The 25342-nt window shown below is 35.6% G+C and overlaps 1 protein-coding gene across 6 annotated transcripts in view; it reads left to right on the top strand.

Moving 5' to 3' along the window:
• srgap1a (SLIT-ROBO Rho GTPase activating protein 1a) overlaps positions 1–25342 on the top strand; it is a 177904-nt gene that overhangs the window by 34768 nt on the left and 117794 nt on the right. For all 6 annotated transcript variants that reach the window (XM_073929905.1, XM_017352030.4, XM_017352032.4 and 3 more), the window contains exon 2: positions 21423–21618. In XM_073929905.1, the coding sequence (XP_073786006.1) occupies positions 21423–21618 (196 nt within the window). The remainder of the gene's footprint in view (positions 1–21422; positions 21619–25342) is intronic.

The following is a 25342-nucleotide window of genomic DNA, read 5'->3' as shown; positions in this document are numbered from 1 at the left end:
AAACACACATGTTGTGAGTGGGGTCCAGCGGAAGTGTTCATGGTGTTATGAAGATGGACCAGGTAATAAAACCTATTATAAGTGAGATTCATGGCTTTCATTATAGAGCAGCTTTGGCAAAACCATTAGTTTGGCAGCACGGCACATTTGACCTGTCCTGCGAGCCTTTATCTGATTAGCGACAGTTGGCCTTTTAGTAGTAAATGGCACATGGACAGATTGGGTTTAGTGATTGCTGGTGTTATTTATTACCTTAGTGAAGCAGCGCAGGACCAGGTTAAGTGAAGGAGTCAGTCATGGAAGGCAGACAAGGACTTGCAGTCCAATCAGTGTGGAGAGTAAAATGATGACATTTTCTGCTGATTGGAAATAGAGAATAAATTCATGAATGAATGTATGTAGCATGCTTAACCTATTTTCGGATAAATTGCTTGTAAAACATAACTCACAACAAAGTCATATTGGCTAAATGTAATTAAAAGATCTACTTGGCAGCAAGGTGCTTGCATTTAATGGTAATATTTGAAATGTACAAAAACAGTAAATCGGTACTTAATTCATATATTATACCATTTCAAAAATGTTGTACAGGGGGCTATCTTTGTCTTTATTATCCTGTACACATTTTGACTTGTGTTATTTAGTAATAATAATAATTCCTTACATTTATATAGCGCTTTTCTGGGCGCTAAAATCGCTTTACACATTAGAGGGAATCTCCTCTTCCACCACCAGTGTGCAGCACCTGGATGATACGATGGCAGCCAAATTGCACCGCACACCACACACCAGCTTATTGGTGGAGAGGAGACAGAATGATGGAGTCAATTATGATATGGGGATGGTTAGGAGGCCATGATGGACAGAGGCCAGTGGGCAAATTTGTTAATCCAGGAAGGCACTGACCAGTATAGAGTCCCCTTCACTATACTGGGGTGTTAGGATCCACACAGACCACAGCTTGAGTGCCCCATGCTGGCCTCACTAACGCCACTTCCAGCAGCATCCTAGCTTTCCCATGTGATCTCCTATCCAGGTTCTGACCGGACGCAGCCCTGCTCGGCTTTAATGGGCAGCCATATAAGAGTTGCAGAGAGCTAGCTGCTGTTTGGTGAATTATGTTCTATCTTGTTATTTTAGTAAAGCTTTGTTTCGATTTTAGTTATACAATTTGCAAGGTAGTATGATGGGATTGTTTTGGTTTTACTGTGTTCAAAAAACTTTGGCTATATCACTGATTTTTATTTGTATCATTTGGTGAATTTCATACGTCTGTATGCTAATTTTGTTGGCTTCCAACAATTACAAAACCATTACTAACCACAATCGAAAATTTTGTTATGGCTTTTTATTGTCTTTTGTTAATCTGTTAAGCTGCTTTGAGACAATGTACAGTGTAAAAAGTACTTTAGAAGTAAAACTAAATTAAATTGAATTGAATACCGACAGTTATAATCACGTGTTTTTGTTAATCAGGCTCAAGATTTGTATTTATCAGCCTGGCTGCGTCTCCACTGAAGCGTTTTTAAGCTGCAGAAATGCAAGCAATGTTCTAAAACGGCACTTTTTTTCAGTCAGTTGTTATGATACATAGTATCCCTGCTGTACCGTTACAAGATTGAAGTCTTTAGCATATAATTTATTAACTGTATCGTGGTTTTGTCTGTTATTGCAGTCCTTCTCCACTGTGATTAGATGGCTAGCTCAAAAGTGACACTAATTGGTGCTACTTGCAATGGCTAAAAAATGATGAGCCCTCAACCTAGACTATAAAATGCCCACTCAGTGCCTCACTATGCTGCAGGCACTCAAAAAACACGATGCTACCATTGATAATAACAGAGAACAACAGAGAAAAAAAAAAACAGATCAATGAACACACATCTTAAGCCTATATAATGGTTATGAGCTCTCAAATATAAAAGGATACCAGTTGTCAGTAAAGGACAAAATTTCCATACCGCTGAATCACTAATTATGATTCATTCCTTAATGTAATCTAGCATCCCTATAGCAAACATTCAGTGTGCAGTTTAGGGATTTTGGCTCTGAGAGCTGAAATCCCCCGTCCTGTCAGCTGTGAGCCCCTCTGGTGTGAGTGTCAGGGTTGTCAGGTCTGCTCTCCTCTGTGGTTTCTCTCAGACAGGAGGCCTGAAGCCCGGTGAGGACTGCTAATGTTCACTGACCGAACGGCCCCTTTGTTTACTGTGCAGTGGAGTAGTGTGACAGGCTAAACCTACTGTGACCTGTCAGCAGAACCAAGACCATGTGACCCTTAACACAGCTCTTAGCTAAACCTCTCTTTCTCACCGGCAGAAAGTTGATGCTCTTGACATAAGTTTAGGTACATTATGTCCTGTGTTTTTTTTGTCCTTCATCTACATTAGTGATAGACCATTAATGATTTTAATTTCTAGGACTAGAAATGGCTTTTAAATGTATTGATCAACGTTGGAATAATGTATTGGTTTATGTTAAGTATTTAATTATTCATGATTATATTGTAACATTTAGATTTCCCTTATCATCAGCTAATAAAGTCAATCATAAAAACGCAATGGCAATTTATTTATCTAAATCGAATCGTAAAATAAGTATCTATTTTGGACTGTGTATTGTAATGTTTTGACGCCTTTATTCACTTAAACAATAGATTTTGGATTAAATGAATACATTTTAGTGTTATAATATGGAGCCAGTTTAACATAACAATTATTATTCAGTCTTAAATAATACATGTCCAAAGTAAAATTCATACACAATTTACATTTACTACATTTTATTTGTAAATTCAATTTCAAACCGTAAAAACACAAATCCATTTAGTAGGTTTAAACACAATTCATAAATACACAAATCCAATTAGTAAATTTAAATCACAATTCGTAAATACACAAATCACAATTCGTAAATTAAATTTCAAAATCGTAAAAACACAAATCTGTTTAGTACGTTCAAACACAATTCATAAATACACAAATCCAATTAGTAAATTTAAGACACAATTTGTAATTGCACAAATCCAATTCGGAAATTCACAAATTCATTTCAGATATTTAAAACACAATTCGTAAATTCAAAAAACAATTTGTAAATGCACAAAACACAATTTTTAAATGCACAAATCACAATTTGTAAATGCACAAAACACAACTCGTAAATACACAAAAGACAAAACAGAATTCGTAAATACACAAATTCAATTAGTAAATTCACAGAACACAATTCATAAATACACAAATCCTATTAGTATATTCTAATGCATTTTATAAATTTGCAAATCCAATTCATCAATTCATAAAAGACAATTCATAAATGCACAAAACACATTTAGAAAATTCAAAACACAATTCGACAATACACAAATCCATTTAGTAAATTTACTAAACACAATTTGTAAATGCACAAAACAACATTCGTAAATTGAAAACTTAGTTCATAAATACGGAGTTTGCATGTTCTCCCTACGTTCGCGTGGGTTTCCTCTGGGTGCTCTGGTTTACCTCACTGTCCAAAGACATGCGATACAGGTGAATTGGGTAGGCTAAATTGTCCGTAGTGTATGAGTGTGTGTGAATGTGTGAGTGGATGTTTCCCAGAGATGGGTTTCGGCCGGAAGGGCATCCGCTGCGTAAAAACTTGCTGGATAAGTTGGTGGTTCATTCCGCTGTGGCGACCTGGATTAATAGAGGGGCTAAGCCAACAAGAAAATGAATAAATAAATGAATGAGTTTATAAATACACAAAGCCAATGAGTTAATTGAAAACACAGTTCGTAAATACACAAATCCAATTCAAATTTAAAAAGCAATTTGTATATTCAAAATACAATTTATAAATGCACAAATACTTTTCATTTAGGGAAATGTTTATGACTTTTAATTTTCAAAATTCAAACACAAATTGTGTTTTGAATTTTGTGAACTGAATTTGTGTCTTTTATGAATTGTTTTTTAGAATTGTTATTATTTTTGTATTGAATTTACAAAATGTATTTTGTAAATGTGAATTGTGCTGTGAATGTTTATGTTTTGCTCTTGCAAATTCCTGATCTGCCTCCATATTTTTAAATATGCAAAAAAGTATACATTTTTAATGTTATAATTTTTCCTACTGTATACTTTAAATGGGGGCTATTATGCAAAAATCACTTTTATAAAGGAATTAAACAGTTGTGTGGGAACAGTTTGTGAATTATTTGTATGTGTCATCAGAGGGGGAAAGTCCCGCCCGTTAGTGATGATCTCCCTCTTATTAGCATAGGATGTTAGTCTTGTTTTTGAATCTGCCACTATGCTGACACATAGACATTTGTAGCTCCGCCCTCTCTTCAAAATAGCACTCATTTGAATTTAAAGTGACATTCACCAAAATGGCACAATTGCAATCAAAGTCTTAAAAGGGCAGTTTCAAACAGTCAATACATTATTTGTTCACATACACACTTAAGGGACATCACAGACCTATTTTACATCCTGACAAAAGGGGCATAACAAGTCCCCTTTAATGCTGTGATGCTTAATTTTACCAAAAGTGACTTTAGTTTAAAAATGTTTTGTGAAACAATGTTGAATTTTAATAGCATCTATTTTTGTTCTATACTGTATATTATAATGTTTTTCATCAGGATCGCCTTTAGTTCAAATATTCATCTTTTTTTCAATGGGCTCAGTATATTAACAGTTGGCAGAAAGCACATAAGTCGTCTGATGAAGGATGGACTTCTGCAGGTGCGTCCTTCTGCACAACATAAGAGTGTGCAGATGTGTTTAGACTGAACCAGTGTCGTCCAGGTGTTTGTGTGTGGTCCATGAGGCCCCCGTCAGGCTCCTCTTCTGGGCCCCCCAAGCTCTGAATACCCTTGAATAGAGTCTTCACTTCAAATGCCACACTGCAGGCCATTTAGAATCGCTGCGGCATTTTTACAGCCATCACTGAAGTTCAGAAGATTCATTTATCATATTTGACATGAGCTGTTCGTGTGATCTTGGGTTACAAGAAGGTATGCAGCATCAGAGGTAAACATGATGTAGTGTTTGTAATGCCTATTGACCTCTTAGATGTGGGGAAAAGCCCTGTCTAATTACAGGCATTCCACATTTTTCCAAGGGTTCAAAAATGACATGTCCTGGCAGATCCTTCTGACTGTTGATATTGGCTATGTTTACGTTGGTGGGTTTTCTTTTTAAAAGCACAACTTTTGCTATGGTTACATTTGCCATCAACACTACACTCAAATAATACGTTTGGAGTTTGTTCAAACTACTTATTTGAAATAAGTTGGAACAACACAATTCTGGATTTTATTTTATTTTTTTTTGTGGGGGCAGCTTAATTGTTTTATGTTCAATCCTCCTTAAACTTGGAAAAACTATTACATTTACTTAATTCCATCATGTTGTTTTAACACTAGACATGGGCCAGTATAAGATTCTGACAGTATAATAACCTTGGATGAAAATATCACTGTTTCACTGTATAGTGATTACTGCTCTAAAATATATTCTTTTAAAATGTCTGGGTAAAAAACAAAACATTTTACCCATTTGAACACAGTATATTTTATTTTAGGAAACCTTATATAATAATAATAATAATAATGTTTTGGAGCAGTAAACATGTCAGGCTAAACAAATAAATGCTTGACTTTTGCTGTCTTCGTTTGTTTCAAAAACACTGATTTCTTTACAATTTAAAGGGCACAAAGTTTACCCCTTTTTTATGATTTAATATTAATATTAAGGTTCTTCTGAGTGTGCCAGTTTAGGTTCAGTTCAACACACAGTTCAGATGTTTTTATTATAATGTGTTAAAAAGTGTCATGTTGGGGGCGTTTACACAGCTTGCTGTTTAAGGGGCGTGTTGCTTCACAGTTTCGGCTTCCCGCCCAACGTAACAAGGGGGCGGAGCCAAGAGCTCCCACGCTCTGTGTTTGCAACAGACAGGCTGATAGACAGAGAGAAAGAAGCTAAGCTAAGCTAGGATGAGCATTCGTACATGTACAACTCGGGACACAGACCAAGCAGAGAGTACAAAATCATTTGCGTCTTTGTATAGTCTCGGTGTACAAGTGCTGAGCTTGTACACTGAGACTAATAACCACACACACTAAAATAACTTTGACTGAGGCACCGAATGCGCCGTGACACGGCACACCAGACACTCAGTGACACGGCAGAAACATGAAGTGTCCCGAATCGTCGCGCCACGCATTCCAGAACTCCAAACACAAGCCTCCACCAGGGCAAACACAACGGCTCCGCGGCCGCCGAGCTGCTGACCCGAAGCTCCTCCACGTGCACCTCGACAGAAACCCACGCCCAGAACTCTGAAATGCACGGCCCTGCGCTACGCAAAAGGTACAAGCAATAATTCCGGTTACATCGATAATGTGGAGAATATTGATCTTGTGTTGAACCCAATGAGCTTAATAATTAATATCATTAGAGAAATAATGATTAAACCAAAACAAATATTTTTTTTAATTCATATGTATGTCAAAGTCTGCTTGAACAGAAAGTTACTGAGACTTTTATTCCAGAACAGTGATATACTTTCAACTAAAATGGAATATTGAGTACTGGGCAGTGCTTTCTTTTGCACATTATTCCTTCATAGCAAACTAACGGTTAGATAAGGTATAAATCAGGGGTGGCCAACCCTGTTCCTGGAGAGCCACCTTCCTGCAGATTTCAGTTGCAACCCATATCAAACACACCTGCCTGTAATTATCATGTAGTGTTCAGGTCGTAATTAATTGGTTCAGGTGTATTTGATCTGGGTAGCAACTGAAATCTGCAGGAAGGTGGCTCTCCAGGAACAGGGTTGGCCACCCCTGGTATAAAGAAATATTTGCTATGGAAGCCCTAAGGTTGACGTCAAAAGAAGGACCGCCACCTCAAATTCGCATGCAAATGGTGAGACTTTGATTAAAGATTACCAAAACCAACAAATAGTTTGAGTTAATTAACTTGCTTTAACTAAAAGAATAACACTGAGCTAGTTAAATAAACTTGAAAAGATTTTAAAGAAGTTGTAATGTAAACTCTGTGCTATTTAATAGTTGTTTTTAACAGATGCTGTTATGAATTTATGTTTTATTTTAATAGGCTGCTGTTTTGTACCATTATTTTAAAGCTACCTTTAGCTTTTGACATGCGCTTTTAGATATAAAATGTGTAAATGAGATCTTTTCTTAAACTTGGTGCAAACGGCTGTATACACAAGTATCATTTGCATGTTAAAATTCTGTGTTAAAATGAAAACACACCAGTGTAAACGTATCCTTAGATGTCAGGAAAAATCCCATCTAATTACAGGCGTTCCATGTTTCCAAGGATCCAAACGTGGCATGTCCTGGCAGCTCCTTCAAACAGTTAATATAGTTTTTGGAAGGGAGAGCGGATGAAACGTTATCCTCCAACTTGTCTTTTAGGCTCTTCTCACTGGCATTTCCTATACAAAAGAACAAAGTGAGCCTAAGGAGCAAACAGTGTCGTCTTCCAACATAGTGCTCTTTCTTTTGGGGGGAAATAAAGAAGTGTGAGGGAGAGAAAGATGTTTTTGCAGAATGAAACTGTAGTCTGAATGCGTGTATTGAGTTTCTCATTTCTGGAGGGCAGATGGAGCAGCTGGGACGGCCTGTGTGTGAATTGCTCAAAGAAGCTCGCTGTGGTTGTACATTCATGCACCTGATGCAAGACTTTTTTTTTTTGTTTTCTTTCTAGTTCTGTATCTTTTTTTGTTGGTTGTTTAGCCTTTAAGACCATCTGCAAATCTCTTAGCCCTATTGTTCGCTATGAAATGCAGTTTTTGGTTGTATTATTTGGCCATTGTATGAAATAAAGTGGTTAACTAAAAGTATTAAAAATGTATCTTAATGGAATTTGAGTCTTATTTTAAAACTTAGACATAATAAAGTGCTATAGAGCTGCAAATATTACATTAAAACTAAAAAAAAAAAATAAAATATATATATATATATATATATATATATATATATATATATATATATATATATTTTTTTTTTTTTCTTATTTTTTTTTAAAACTTAGAAATTATAAAGTGCTATAGAGCGGCAAATATTACATTAAAACTTAAAAAGTAAATATATACATATATATATCTTGTTTTTTTTTGTAAAATAAATAAGTGTACAAATGACTTTTACATATTTATTTCAGTTGTATCCAGTTGTCTAAGACATTAAAATGCTAAAGCTGAAGTAAAATAGATTACATATAAGCAATATCACGAGTAGCAGTGCTATATGACTGTGTATTGGCACTAGTGGGAGGCGTGTGTTGGCTCAAGGCTGCAGGCCGAGTGCCTTAGTGACCCACCAGTGACGATATATAGCCATATTGGACTGCTCTGAGTGTGATATTGGGTTTGTACAACAGTTTGATGGCATAATCGTGTATATACAAAAGAAAATCAAACACCGGGAGTTTTAAAAATCTTTTTTTACAAGGAACAAGGAACTACTTTCTTCCGCCATTCATTCACATCTGCAGCTGACGTCAAAACAGCGAAATCGTTGCAACTCCCCAATTGTCACTTTAGAGCTAGTATTTAAATGATTCTTCAGCGTTATGTCCAAAGTCATGGTAAAACAGGTGACCGTCTCTTCTCTGCTCATGACAGGCTGATGGCCACTGAATCTCCAAAGTTATAAATATTTAAAATAGGCTCCATCCTTAAAAATAAACTCCATAGTTGCAATCTAAATAACTACATTCCCGCCTAAAAAAAGCCTCAAAAGTACATTATGTTGTCCAACAGCTGCAGTATTTGTCAAACTTCAGTGACTTTATTGATCTGCTGTCACTCTATGTTGGCGGAGTAATACATAAGGGTAAAGAGGCTATACAAGTGCTGTTATTGCAAAATATCACACTGCTATCAGCCAATCAGATCAGAAAACCAGACAGAACTGTTAAAAAATAATAATACCAACTGTAAATATATCAGAATTGTAAAATGATGAAAAAGGTATATTTAAATACTATGTGTTAGCTGTATTTAGCAAACACATACACAATTACCAAGAAAAAAAATAATAAACACAAAACCACTGAAATTATGAGCTGAAAAAACAACAGTAAAAGCTTATTAAAAATATAAACCAAGCTGTAATAAGATCTGATTAATCATCATTTAAACTGGCTGATTTTTTTGTGGAAAAGTGTGACGTGTAATTGGCCGCCATGTCTTTCATGAATGCAGCTCAAACAGATATCAGACGGCAGCTGAATAAACATCCTTCTCCATCAGAATATAATTATCAATCTCACATTTCTGCTGCTCCACGTCTTTATTTAGGTTGGATTTAAATGATGACTCTCATGGGCTTCTACTGGATTTGGCCCATTCACTCTTTTTGGGACATCCTATAGAGACCACCTGAAAAGCTTGTGGGTGATTGTTAACTTTTGGCTACATTATATTTTGTCATTTGTACTTTATAGATTACAGTGTCAGTAGCCGGGTTTTCATCTTTATGTGAAGCAAATCTTTTCAAAGTTCACACACGTACGCACAAATAAAAATTGTGAATTAGGTGCACTTCCATTGAGTTAATAGAGCAGCTGACTGTAGTATTGGTAACCTAGTAACCAACAGTAAACAATGCAAGCATCATGGAGACGTCTGATTGGTCATTTTGGAAACTAGTTTGAAAACTTTAAAGGAGACAAAAACACAAATTTTTGAAAAAGAAGACTTCTACCAGATTTGGTCCATCTGCCCGTCACCTATCGTTGCTCAGTTCACTTTTGGCTTCCATTTATTTAGTAATTTTATAGATTACAGTGTCACTAGCCGGGTTTCCATCCTAATGTGAAGCAAATCTTTTCAAAGTTAACAGAATTAGTTGTATTTCCATTAAGTTGATAGAGCAGCTGACTGTAGTATTGGTAACCTAGTAACTAACAGTAAACAAGGCAAGCATAATGGAGACTGCTAATAGCTCACATGTGTGCAATGTTCGCTAAATCAAAGTTTTTTCTGCAAATGTGTTTCCATCCCCCATTATTTCTATGATTTTTTTGCACAAGTTTAAAACCACCCCAGACAAGAGTAAATACTTTTTGTTTTGCAAATTAAAGGATTTTTGTTTGAACTTAGTTGTTTCCAGTAATCATTTCTCATTAGAATCTGAGAAAATGCGCTTTTGGTTTTGTGAATTAAGGAATTTTTGCTTGATATTCGTTTGAAATTTGTTGTTTCTAGCTTTCATTTCCCATTTGAATATGAAGAAATGCACTTCCACACGGTGATGAAAACTCAGCTATTGTCTCACAATAACATTTTTATGTTTTGCTTTTTCTATTTTTAAAGGTTTTCAGACTTTAAGTAAACTTGGTTGGAAACAATGTTTTTACTTTTGCTTTTCTTGCTACTAGGTGTTAGAATTTCACACTTAAGTTAAGCTTTAAATATACTAGTTATAATTCAGTACAGTATAGTATAATTCTATTTTATGACAATATAATTGCCAGTACATTTCATTTGAGGACACTAAATTTACTGTTGTTACTATAATAGCATTTAACTAATGTTACTGTATGCGTTACACTAATATTCATTTCACATCATGCACATTACCATGTTACGTTGTTATTATTGACTATCCACACTGACAAAAGCGTGTAAACCAGCCTAACCTAATTGACCAGTCATTTGTTACAGACATCACCCTAGTCTTAGCTGGTCAGGCTGGGAGATGACCTAAAACCAGCTTGACCAACCTAGCCAGAGACCAGGCAAAACCATGTCCAGCTTAATCCTGACTAGTCAAACTGGTTTTAGCTCGTATCGTATCGTATCGTATTGTATTGTGTTGCATTATGAATAATATATATATATATATATATATATATATATATATATATATATATATATATATATAAATAATGTTATTAAATTCTTTTTTCCTGGTTCAGAAAAATGTCTAAAAGGAGTGAGTTCTGTTAAATATAAAATTTGTTTATTTCTTCTTGTTCTACTTGACCTCATGTTTAAATAAAATTGTGCCAAAATGAGATTAGACTTCCTGCTAAACTTTATTTGTCTAGAATAAATAACTCACTAATATTTATTCAGTCTCAATTGACCATTTGTTTAATACTTTATAATCCGCTTCACCACAGTTTCACTTGGCCTCAATCTAAAATAGGAATCGCCAAACACAGAGTGAGTTTCACGGCTGTTTTTGACACATGTTTAAAGTTTGAAGACTTTAGGGTCAGAAGAGTTCAGTCAGTGAGCTGTAATTTGGTCTTTTTGAACAGGAAGGATCTGCCTCTCAGTAGGTCAGTAAACCACAGTCCGTCCAGACTCAGACTCATAGAGAGCGTCTGGAGGCCTGTCTTTCCTGTTTGTGTGTGTATGTGTGTGTGTTTGTATATGCAGGCCTGCAGAGCATCTCCGGAAATGGTAATGAGCTAATAAATGGACTCGGTCCTCTGAGGTTCAGGCTTCCTGCTAGCTCTCAAGAAGACTTACAGTCCAGTGAAACAACATGTGTGCCCTGTGTTCATGTTAGCAACCTGTAAAATGGCTCTATAGAGTAGAGCTGGGTTGGATGTATAACTTTGATTTGCACTTGCTCAGCAAATGTTTTCACTGGTCCCAACAATCATGTTAAACTAAGTATAAGTGTTGTTAACTGCATCAGAAGGAAAAAAACACCATCTGTAAGATGTAAGATCTATAAGTTTTCATACATGCAGAGCATATTAAATGTAAGACGTAACTTGCCTGCTATGATCTTTCAAATGTGTGTGAAAATAAAATGTCAACATGTGGATGAAATAATGTTTCATCATCATTCAGTGTATTGTATTTATGTAAAATCAAACAAATTATTACTGAATATTTGTAAATAATTAACCATTCTTTAATTTCAACTTAAACTAACCATAACTGTAAATTACTCCCAAAATCAGAGGGGAGGATTTGGAAAACAATGATGTAGAAACAAATGATTGGCTGAATAGAAAGTTGTTCCAGAATTAACACAGATGCTGATCCAGGGACATGTCCTACTTGGTAAAATCGCATTTCTTACAGCCTGATGTAAACTTTGCTTGCTTGAAATGTAGTAATTTAGTTTCACAGCAGCATTATTTCTCTGATTTCTACCAACTTTTAGGTTTGCTCATTGTTTTGAAACAAACAATAACTTAGCTGTTGTATTTAACCATATTGATAACTAACTAGCTAAATGTTGTAGTTTAATAGAATCAAACACTTTTGAACAAATCCAATAAATAAAAATGTATTTCTAATGTTTAGTTAAGAAGATAAATGATATATTTCACATTTCTGCACATAATAAACTATGAAAAGCTTCAATAAAATGTTCCAATCCAGTCGGTATTTTAATCTTTCTTTTTAAAAGTTGGAGTCAAGTTTGGACCAACAAAAGAAATAATATTATAATAAAGTAATATTTTGAAGAGAGAAACTGAATAAACATAAAAATTCCTTAGAAACTAATTATTAGATAATAATTATTGGAAAAAACAATATGTTTTACAGTAAACATTTGAATCAACCAAGGTGACAAATTTGAATTATCTAAAGCAGTTAACAATACTATAGATTGTAGATTCTTCATGGAAATATCAATGCTAGCAAAGAAACATTGTTTTTTAAAGTCCACATGAACTGAAAACTGTGACCATTTTATTTATTTGTTCATTTTGTGACCAAATTCTTAGAAAACCAAAATATTAAATGAGAAAACCGTGGGAGTGACTTGTTTGTTTGTTTTTTCTACTGTAAACTGATTGGATGTAGTATAGGCATTTCATTTAGAAATATTGGGAAAAGGGTTTTGGATGAGTTATTACAACCTAACAGACTCCTCCTCCTCACCATTTCTGTTTGTTTTCAAAACTGACAATTGGAGGGGCGTGGTCAAGTATGTTAGCCACGCCCAATACCCTAGACAGACATCATCTGACAATTTAACTGAAAACAAACAGGAAGTGCATTTTCAGATTTCAATTTTAAAATACAAGAGCAAACTTATTTTTTTCCTAATGACATGCACCAATGAATTGTTCACTAAAAAACTAGCAATGTGAGCTAACAAAATCAATATGGTTAATTTGATTTCATGTGCACTTTAACAGTATATAACTTGCTTGGGAAGACTCACTTATGTATTGTCAAGCACCCTGTTATCAGTGTTCCAGTTCGGTGTTTATTCAGTTTGGGCCTCGTGTTTATTTGTAGTGTGAACAGTGCGGTTCACTGAATCCTGCAATAAGGCGTCTTGTTAGTGCTGGACTGCAGCATCACTCCTCGTCGAGCTGTCAAGAGTCGGTAGAGTTTCCCTGATGGACTAGAGTTGGTAAAAATCAATCTGGCCATGGGCGATCACATTGCACACATCACTCCTGAGCTCTGGCACAAGGCCGGCCGACTGACCGATGTCTCCCAGCTGTACCGCATAAAAACAGCATATTCCCATATCCACTGTCTACCTGTCTACTAGAAAACACTTACTGTGGCTCAGTATGAAAGCAATGAGAGAAGATTTCTCTGTTTTATGAGGCTGTAATTGTAAAATAAATTACAAATATAAAACAGGAAGCACAATGGGACCATTGTTTTATTTACATACCTCAAAATGGTCTATATAATTATCATATGTGCCACACAACTGTTATAGATTTGATTTACTTTGAGCAGAAAATCATACACCTCAAGCAACTGTGGTGCAAGATTAATATTTTCCCCACCCCATTACCACAATGATTCCACATCATTCTTCTATTACTTCATTTTACTTCTTTTATCTATATGTTCTTTTTACATGAAACATAATTCATCTTTTTTTTTTTAATACATTCTTTTCTCTATATATTCAATTCACCATTTGTACACCATTTGCTTATTATAACACAGACCCAATACATCTATGGTACTGCAAACGGCACTAACCTTTCTCATTTTGTTCTTTTTTACAATTGCCTATATTCATTCATTCATTCATTTTCTTTTGGCCTAGTCCCTTTGTCATCAGGGGTCGCCACAGCAGAATGAACTTACAACTTATCCAGCATGTTTTAAAAAGCGGATGCCCTTCCAGCTGCAACTAAGTACTGGGAAACGTCCATACATACTCATTCACACACATACATAACAGCTAATTTAGTTTATTTAATTCACCTATAGCGCATGTCTTTGGACTGCGGGGGAAGCCGGAGCACCCGAAGGAAACCCACGTCAACACGGGGACACATTTAAACTCCACACAGAAATGCCAACTGACCCAGCTGGGGTTTGAACCAGCGACCTTCTTGCTGTGAGGTGGCAGTGCTAACCACTGAGTCACCGTGTCGTCCATCGCCTAAATTCATAGACATATTCAACAAACTGATTTCTATCCAGACACTGTTTATAATCTGTTCCAGACTGTTTCATAATTTCATAGATATATTGACAGATACAAAATTAACTATAATAATAAAAACTAAACAAAATGTACTATATATTTTTTTAAATTTGAAACAAACCTATAACTACTTGTATAAAGCAGGAGTTTTAGATTGAGTATACTGCAGCTCATGGCCCAGTACACTGCTGTGCTGTCATTGCATGACATGTCATATCAACTACCCAAATACATTATCTGGCACCTCACTTTGGTAATTGAGCAAATGTGACAGTCTGAAAAGTATTCCCTGCGCCGAGTTGTTAAGCAGATGGCAGTTCTGCATAACCCAGTGCATTAACACAAGTCTCCTGACAAATGCTGCTATTTCAGGTAGCGCTGATGAGATCGTCTGCATTCAGGATTCTGGTACAGTTTGTCCCACATAGCTTTGGCACAAGAATGCGGAAAAAATACAGCTTGCTGCTGGGGTCTGTATATGAGAATACTGAAGGGGGAAAAGCAATGCAAAATAAATATACATCTATATATGGATTTATGGGATTTATTGCATTTGATTTTGTGGAAAGTGTTTGTATTGTTTTATGTCTGATAATCTTTCTTTTTAAAATTCAAATAAAGATATTGTCATTTAACGTTTTCTTTTTCACAGAAAATAACGGTTAGTAAAGAGATATTTTCAGTTGTTGTTATTAAAAATCAGGGTTATTCCACTAAATGTTGCTTCTTTTTTTTTTTACTTTTGACATGAAACATTATTGTGTTGTGCTTAAAATGAACACAAACATTTCGGAAAATGCCACTCTTTTGTTATTTTATTAAAACAAAAATAAGAAATATCATCAGTCATTTACAGTGGTTTCTTATCTTTTTTCATATGTTTATCCACAATAATAAATTACTTCTTGTGTATACTTTGCACATTTATCAAATGTTTTTCCTTAGTTTTTTAGCCTAGTTACTTAAAAAAAAAATCTGGTAAGCAAATTTGAAATAGAAACTTCCATTGTTCATTAAAAATGAAGTTTAGATGCAAAAACCTTTAAAAGCCATTTGATATTTTCCATTTGAACTCCTGTGTGTAGGTTCAGTAATTTTACATTTATACATTGAAACATAAGTTCTTTTCACTGCCTTCAAGAGAAATAACTGAACATAAACATACAGTAGGAGGCTTAGAAAAAATCTTATTTTAGAAAAACTTTTTAGACAGCATTTAGTTTTTGCGTCTGAACTTTTCTAATGATCTCTTTGCCAATCACCTGAAAAATAATATTTATAATGATAATTTTTAAAAAATCAATCTTCCCATAAAATTAAAATAAAGTTCTTGTTTTTCAATTCACGTTTAGAAGATTTAAAACTGAAATAAATAAAGCATGCAGTTTATCACTTCCGGATCAACATTTTTTTCATGTCACCAAATACTTTAGTTTCTCATCAAATCTTGACCAATCAAATGCTCTCTAGTATCTGACATGCCCCGCCCTCTTCAAGAAACTTTTCATTTGCTTTGGATTTGATGCGCTTCAACCACTCACAGCTGTGATAAAAACAAAATCCCACTGGCTGCTTTTTGAAGAGCTACTCTATGACCTGCCCTCTTTTCGTGTTTGATACACCTTTTGATGCTTCCTTAATACGTTCTTGTCACAGCACCAGTGGCACCGAAATTAGGCACCGGAATTCATATGCTGATGCGGTCCGGTTCATACTGGTTACAAAGGGGTTTTGGTACCCAACCCTAACTGTGAACCTTAGAGGAAAAAGAAACAGACTATGGCTCAGTTGTACAATAGACAAGTTTTGGGTAAAGTTAAGAGAGTATTCTGTCATGATTCGAGTTTTACCTTCTTGCCTCTGGTATTCGATACAGAACTTGTATTAGTAAAACAAACTGGTTCAAACTTTAATTTATCTCCTCAGCTGTAAAGTTTTTTAGATTAGGGTATATTTATATTGTACAACATGTTTTGTGTGATATGCTTGTAAGCTGCAACCAAATTGCCCTAAACCATTCTCTATTTCCCTAACCCGTGTGTGAATAGTGAAACTTTTAACGCTAACAGTAGAGACACAGAAAGGCTGATAGTCTTGTGGGGTCCTCCTTCAGGTCTTGTTTGTGCAGTATCAGGCGGCTCACAGGTGCTCACATCTATCTATCTGTCTGTTTGAAGTGGATCACAGAGGCTTTGATCAGACACACACATGCGTGAGCACAGCGACTCCATGCAGATGTTTACCATACACATCAGTTCACCGGGCCAGGAATGCTCTTTGTAGTCACATTGGGTCACTCGATATGGGTGACGATGGAAAGCCGAGCGCGCAGAGTTTTATATTGCTCTTGGAATCTCTTTGAATGTCTTTGAGGCAATGGTGTATTGTAGATTGTGTAACGGATACTTAATCAGCAGGGCAATGGAGCATAATATGACATGTCAGGGAATAAACCTGCTGGTGCTTAAAGAGATAGTACTGTAATTTGCTGTACATTGGCATTTCTCACAGGCTATTAAAAGCATACACTGTCAAAATGCTGGGTTCCACACAATTGCTTCATGTTGTCCCAACACAAATTGATTAAGTTAACTGAATTGTTTTTACAAATTTAAGTGGATTGAACATAAAACAATTAAGTTGTCTCAAAACACAACCTCAAGAATTGTGTTGATTCAGCTAATTTAAATAAGTAGTTTGAACAAGTAGTGAAGAAAATTTTTAAGTGCACATACAATTATACAGCAAGTTCTCAAGAGGTGCAACGTGTCTCTAAAGAAACGAAACCTTATTTAAAGCTGATTTTGAAACTATTTTTTCTTTTTACATAATAGGCAAGGCAAGGCAAGGCAAGTTTATTTATATAGCACATTTCATACACAATGGCAATTCAAAGTGCTTTACATAAAGAAGAATAAAAGAAACAAGTAAAAATAAAATAAAAACAAATAATAAAAATGCATAAAAACAAAACAAAACATAAAAACAGGTAAAATGTGATATAAAGAATGAAGAAGAAGAGAAAAACATAATAGTGCGATCTGTCGGACGCAGCACAGTGCTCATTCAGTAAAGGCACAGCTAAACAGATGTGTTTTCAGTCTTGATTTGAATGTGCCTAATGTTGGAGCACATCTGATCATTTCTGGAAGCTGATTCCAGCAGTGAGGGGCATAGTGGCTGAAAGCTGATTCACCCTGCTTTGACTGAACTCTTGGAAGTTCTAGTTTATATGATCCTAAAGATCTGAGTGATCTGTTAGGTTTGTATTCAGTGAGCATATCTGTAATGTATTTAGGTCCTAGGCCATTTAGTGATTTATAGACCAGTAATAATACTTTAAAATCTATTCTGAATGTAACTGGCAGCCAGTGTAAAGACCTGAGGACAGGTGTGATGTGCTCTGATTTTCTGGTTCTGGTTAGAATTCTGGCTGCAGCGTTCTGGATGAGCTGCAACTGTCTGATTGTCTTTTTAGGAAGACCAGTGAGGAGTCCATTACAGTAATCCACCCTGCTGCTGATAAAAGCATGAACAAGTTTTTCTAAATCTTCACTAGAAACAAAGCATCTGATTCTTGCAATGTTTTTGAGATGATAGTATGCTGATTTACTGACTGCTTTGACATGACTGTTGAAACTCAGATCTGACTCCAGAGTCACACCAAGATTCTTGATCTTATTTTTTGTCATTTGACCTTTAGTGCGAAGGTACGCATTTACCTTGAGAACCTCATCTTTGTTTCCAAACACAATAATTTCAGTTTTCTCTTTGTTTAACTGAAGAAAGTTTTGGCACATCCAATTGCTCACTTCATCGATGCATTGGCAGAGGGTGTCAATGGGGCTGTAGTCATTAGGCTGTAAGGCTAGGTAGATCTGAGTGTCATCAGCATAGCTGTGGTAGGAGATTTGATTCTTTCTCATTATTTGGCTTAGAGGGAGCATGTAAAGGTTGAACAGGAGAGGTGCCAGAATCGAGCCTTGTGGGACTCCACACGTCATGGGTGTCCACCTCGACATATGGTCACCTATACTGACATGGTAACCTCTACCTTCTAGGTAGGATCTAAACCATTTGAGGACCGTGCCAGATAGCCCAACCCAGTTTTCCAGCCTATCCAGAAGTATGCTGTGATCGACAGTGTCAAATGCAGCACTGAGATCCAACAATACCAGCACTGTTATTTTACCTGAATCTGTATTTAGGCGTATATCATTGATTATCTTTATAAGAGCGCTCTCTGTACTGTGATGTGCTCTAAACCCCGATTGAAAATTGTCTAAACACCCCCTGAAGTTTAAGAACTTGTTGACCTGGTTAAAAACAACTTTTTCAATGATTTTGCCAATGAAAGGGAGATTTGAGATTGGCCTGTAATTGCTCAATAGGGTGTTATCCAGGTTGCTCTTCTTCAAGAGGGGTTTAACAACTGCAGTTTTAAGTGAGGTTGGAAAAATCCCTGATAAAAGTGAAGCATTTACCACCTTTAGAAGATCCATTTCTAAACAGGTAAACACCGTTTTGAAGAATGATGTGGGGAGCGTGTCAAGACTGCAGGTTGATGTTTTCATAACTTGCACAATTTCTTCTAAGATTTTGCTGTTAATTGCCATGAAATCAGACATAATGTCTGATTTCTTAAGTTGTGGTTGAGCTTGTTTGATATCGACACAACTTGGCTGATTGGATGAGCTGATTGCCTTTCTGATATTATTGATCTTATCAGTGAAGAAATGAGCGAACTCATTACATTTGCTTTCAGAGAGGAGCTCACCTGGAATCTGACTGGGGGGGTTTGTGAGTCTCTCTATCGTTGCAAAGAGTGTGCGAGCATTATTTAAGTTGCTGTTTATAAGGCTTGAAAAGAAAGTCTGTCTAGCAGTGTTTAATAACATGTTTTTAATAACATAATTTGTATTTCTAGCTGACAAATAAGTTGACTTTGTATATAAGTGTGTGTGTGTGTGCTTGCAATGTGTAAAAAAACATTTGAATAAATTTAAATAAAAGTAAATACACTGCAAATTGATCTCAGTGTATGGTCAGGAGCCATGTGTATTCATTTTCTTTAGCTTGTTTAAGGTTTTTATTAAATTATTTATTTATTTGTTTTTTAAAGATTTATTTTTGTCATTTTTGCCTTTATTTGTGGATCTTTGGATCGGGAAAGGTCTACAAGCCGGAATTCAATCCCGGGATGCCCAGAGCGCTTCCGTTTTGGCTGTCATATGTGTAATGGATGGCTTGAGAATGAGTAAATTAACTAGTTAAATTTGTTTCCTTTTTATTGGACTAGATATACATTTAAATTGTATATAATGTAATTAAATTATCTTTTAAGTTTTTGGTTAAATAACTGAGTTGGTTAATCCATTTTTGGGTGTTTTTTTCTGTCAGACATAGTAGGTATCAGGGGTGCACGATACTGGAGAAATCTGATATTCTCCAATATTTTTCCAATATTTTATTATTTTGCTATAAATATTGCGAATATTGTGATCACAAAATGGCCTGAACAGCTCTGTTTGACCATTTGGGGAGGCGAACAGTATTCAGGAAATTGAAGAATCATACCTTGTTTCGATTCTAGTCCAAATATCTAAATGCTTAGATCAAGTAAAATATTGTTTTGTTTTCATCTTTAGAAGAAATAAGTCAGAATAAATCAGAATAAAAATTAAGTTTTTCCTTAAAACAAGCAAAATTATCACCCCAGGGGGTAAGTAAAATAATCTTGTTTTCGCTTTTGAAATGTGGATAGTTGGACTAGAAACAAGACAAATTGTGCATAAAAAATAAAATACAATAAATCTATGTAAACATCATAATTTTTTTGTCCAAATGACCTAAACTCCCTTGAAATGCTTATTTACAGGCCTTAAAAACACATAAACCTTCAATCTATTATAGTTAAATTTAGCAGTTACTCTACAAACCATGTGTTCTGTAGCTCCTTAACTATAATTCAGGCTTAACATTGCATACGTTGTAATGTGATTAATGCAGATGCGCACATTGCAGTATTGATGCTGAAACTATTTATTGTGCAGCCATAGTAGGTATTACATCAATATTTACACATGTATATTCTGTTGTTTTTGAATTAAATCATAGTCATTCATTATTAAACTTAGAAATTAATATTTTCCAGATAAAGTTCGTTTTGTTCGTTATGTATTTCTAGATTTGTTTTAGGTAAAATTTACAATGCTTTAACTGTCCCCTTTACTAGCTTCAAATTTAAATGTTTCCAATACTTGATGTTAATATTTGAGGTTTTTTTTCTTGCCATTTTATTTCTTTAATAAAGAAAGTCTGCTGGTATGTTTAACTGGGGGCTCGTCCGGGATGTTATTACATTAATTTGGTTGAATACATTTAGTACTTAAATACTTTTAGAACATCTAGTTATTTTGTAGCCTATCAAAGTGGACACCGTGGCTCTGATATGATGCTGAGTCACTTGAGGACTAAGAGCGGAAGTTTAAACGTATATTATATTATGGAGCTTCAGAGCCTCCACAGTGAACCACAAATTTAATGAGCTCCATTTCCAATGACAAGGGGGCAATCACATGAGGAAACCGGAGGTAATTTAAGCCCAAAAAAAGGCTTGTTAAATGGAGTGGAGAGCCTACATGGCTGTACGAGCTGTACACACATTGGCTTTAGAGAGTCGTTAGGTTAGTTTCTGGGATCGTTTCTCATTCAGGCTGTAATGAAAGTCAGCACAAGGGCATTACCTGCTCCACCTGATGAACCTGGATTACTGTAGCATTGCTGATTCGGCACAATACAACTAGCTCAGGGCAAACCTAATGGCTTTATTTATAGAAGATATATATAGCTATCCTTATTTTTTAAAATAATTTCTGTCTGGCTACTTTGAACTGCAGCAAGAGTTTCCAAAGCGTACAGTGAAGCTCTGCTGATTTGTCTTTGCTCTGCAGGGGATTTTTGTTCAGAGACTCTTTATATTGAACCATGTTTGGTTGTTTTTGTTCAGAGATTCGAGCTCAACTGGTGGAGCAGCAGAAATGTCTAGAGCAGCAGACCGACATGAGGGTCCAGCTCCTTCAGGACCTCCAGGATTTTTTCCGCAAGAAGTCTGAGATCGAGATGGAGTACTCACGAAACCTGGAGAAACTCGCCGAACGCTTCATGGCCAAGACAAGGAGCACCAAGGACCACCAGCAATATAAGTGAGTGAATTAGGTTTATTACTGGCGACTCTTTTTGTGGTTTGTATCTGGAACGCACACAATCGTTATTGTTGAATAGAGTGTCATTATTGTTAATCTGAGCATTGTAAAGTTTTTAAACTTCGCTCTGTGTGTGTTTAAATGAACTATTTTATAAAGTATGCAATGAAAATTATGTTGTCTTTTTCAATATATCCAATCATAATTGTAGTTATCTTTCGTTTTAGTAAAGGACATTGCGTGGTAGACTTTTTATTTCTTATTCGAAGTGGATTCTTATAATATAATTTATAATAATAATAATAATAATAATAATAATAATAGGATTGAAATGTACTTGTGGTGGTAGCCTGATTGAAACACACCTTTTACCCACAGCACACAGTAAACTACATGCACCAAACCAAAGAATAATGGGATTTTTAACTATATTTGTATTTATTATGACACTGTTAAACATCTTTTCTTTTCAATGGGTTAAAGTTACTCTTACTTTTATGCATTTACTGAATTTCCAAAGCATTTTAGATATGTATACAGTACATAATCATCATTCTTGTATATTTTTCCTAATAATATTTGCCTGTCTATAATATTGTTTATAATATTATTAATGTTATATAACATTATACTTCATTTATTTATTATCCATTTGTGTATTAGCCATGGTTACTTAACTGCTGATTTGCTTGATCTGCTTGATTTGCAGTGTATTGAGGCTTAAAATATCTCATTATGTCAGTAGAGTCACTAGCTAGAAAAAACACCAGCCACTGGTACAACTCAGTATTTTGACTGTGTTTGTTTTTGACTTCTGTAAATAGTCCAAGTGCTTGTTTAAGAGCCCTAAATGAGTCCAGCAGCTGTGAGCTCAACTGAAGGCAATGGAGAGTCTCAGTCATGGCACTTGTGGTTTATGTGGCCTGTCGTTTCGAGAGCTGCATAAGATACTTGACAAAACTCACTAGCATTCTCTGAAACACAAGACGACAAACTTGATACTTCTCAAAAGTGTTGACAGATGAATGAGTAAAGCATGGCATAGATTACAATTGCAATGTCAGTTGCTCATTTGTGACCATAAGGGGCAGTTCGTTCATTGTTTTTCATTGTAAACTCATGCTTGACGGATGTGTGTGAATGTTACTGCTATAGGCATGGGCTGGTATAAGATTCTAAAGGTATGATAACCTTGGACAAAGATATCACGTTTTTACTGTATTGTGATTATTAGTCTTTGTAAAGGGTCACGAAACACCAAAACACATTTTTTTTGAGATGTTGACAGTCATATATGTGTCCCATGTTGCTAAAAACACTATTAGGACACATATAATTAACTAAATAGGGAGAGATTTGTTCAGAGCAAATTCGTTCTTCCGGTTTAAATAGAAATTGTAAAGCTATGCCACGGTGATGAGATCATTGTGTAAATTCTAGCGTGGTGACTGGATGGCTGTACCGGCCAGTACAAAGTGACGTCATTGAGTTGTCAGCACATCTGTTCATTAATTCATGAGAAAGACTTGGTTCAAACCAATCAGCATGCTCTATTGAGAATAAGATGCAACTTCATAAATATGCATGATATAGCTTTGAAGGCTCTTTTTACCCGTTACAATGTTCAGAGACATTGTGTTGCCAACCGTAATTAAAACAAGTGGACGAAGAAAAAGAATTGTATAGAGATATGGGTCATCAGTTTTGCGCTTATAAATGTGCCGCAAAAAAGTTTTTGGTCTGCTAACGAAGTGGTCTGCTAACATTTTTTTTACCCGAGAATGTTTTGCATCTGGAAATTGTGAGATCCAGATTTGCCGCTTGTATCCTTTAAAAAAAAAAAAGGAGCAGTTTCAAGAATTTATTTCACTAAATGTCTTTAAAAAAGTATAAATAATTTAATGAATTGGTGTTGATTGTTGGTGTTGATTGTCCTGTCTCTACAGATTTGGAAAGTGTGTGATCCATGTTCTTTGTTTGTTTATTCATATGTTTATTCATATGGCAAAGTTAGTTAGTATCGTTAGTAGTACTCTTTCAGTTTTTAAGGACATACCTTAGACAAAATTATTTAGTTACTAAGTTTACAGTTAAATCATTGCAGTATTATGGACTGAAAATCCTCCACTTTCACACAGCTCTCAGATCCGCTGTAAATGCTGCTCTCTGAACCACCATCTATCACCCCAGCGTCTGTGTTTGTGTTGCCGGTGTGAAAATCAGCTGGTGTGCATGTAATGAAACTCCCCTTTTCATGCAAACCCTTCCCTCTTTCGACACTCCCACCTAAACAAAGCTGGACTCACCCACTTTCCTGAGTTTTTTCAAACCAGAGCTGTGAAAACCCTGCTAGGGGTTAAAAAAACAATTTTGTGGGTAAAAATCTTTTTTCTCAATTGAACATTTTTTAATTTTATGAAACCTTAGCCAGAGATATACACATACACAGGAGTAATCCTGGATGTTAGTATGTAACTTTTTTTTTAAATTATGAAAATTATAGTTTTACATCACTTTTCTACATTGATGGATCAGTGATCGCACGGGCATTCCTGACAAAAAGCTTGTGTTTGTGTGTACAGAAATGTACTATTCACCCTCCCTATTAAACTTGATCTAATCCGTGCACACATCTCCTCTCCTGCTTTCACTTCTCATACGGACGGAGGGAGCGATTTGTTTGTGAATGAATCTCCGTTATGAACGACTCGTTCACTAGCCGACAATAATACAAGTTTCTGGCAGCGCAGCATCTCGTTGTCATATTTCTTCTGCATTGTTTGCTGATTTTATTCAACAAAACTAGCATAAGCCGAGTATTTAGTGCGAGTTGGAGCTGCTTTGCCTTATGATGAATACAGTAGGAGACTGTATTATCATCAATAACGCTAACTATCTGTTTAACGTTAGCACAAATTTCAGAACATACAAAAACGTAAAAAACTTAATCTTACCTATGAAATGTTCTGCCTTTGTGCTTTGTTTTATTTGTTTGCTCGTTACTACACTCGTAGACAGCGCTAAAGTCCCGCATCTTCACGTAATAATACTGCCTTGTCTAGTGCGGTTGAATGACATTCGTCCTGGGAGCACTGTACCAATGTGGCGGCGCTATTGAGGCATGCTCAGGGTCCCTATGCGATATCTAGTGTATATATTTATGTCACAAATTGAGGAGCGGGGAAATGAGGCGTGGTGAAGCGACAACGCGTGGAATCCTTCACAAACTGAGGAGCGATCACAAACCGAAAGCGGCGAGAGCGTCAAAGTAGCCGGAAGTCATTCATTTTTTTTACGAGAACCGGCGGCGAGAAACAGCGGCGCGTCTTCATTGGTTATAACGTAGTTCGGCGGCAAGCAATCAGAATGAAGTAGCCCACCGCTTGAGAGGAGTTCAGAGAACACAGTTCTGTGAACTTTGGTTCCGACCACAGTTGTTCCCTGCGGGCCCGTCCGCTACGCCACTGCTCATCACTGTCAGTTCCATAGCAGTGGATCAATCAAAAAACATATAAAGTGCTGATTTAGCTTAGCCCTGATGTGCTGGTTGAATTAGCTTCAGAATGAACTGTAATTAATAGAAGAGTTCAGCTCAAAATAAAAATTTACTCACTATTTAACCTCCTTCAAGAGGCTTTAAACCTTCATATATATATATATATATATATATATATATATATATATATATATATATATATATATATATATATATATTTTTTTTTTT

Source organism: Danio rerio, chromosome 18 (genome assembly GCF_049306965.1).
Source record: "Danio rerio strain Tuebingen ecotype United States chromosome 18, GRCz12tu, whole genome shotgun sequence".
NCBI classification, from domain to species: domain Eukaryota; kingdom Metazoa; phylum Chordata; class Actinopteri; order Cypriniformes; family Danionidae; genus Danio; species Danio rerio.
This window is presented reverse-complemented; position numbering and strand designations above follow the sequence as displayed.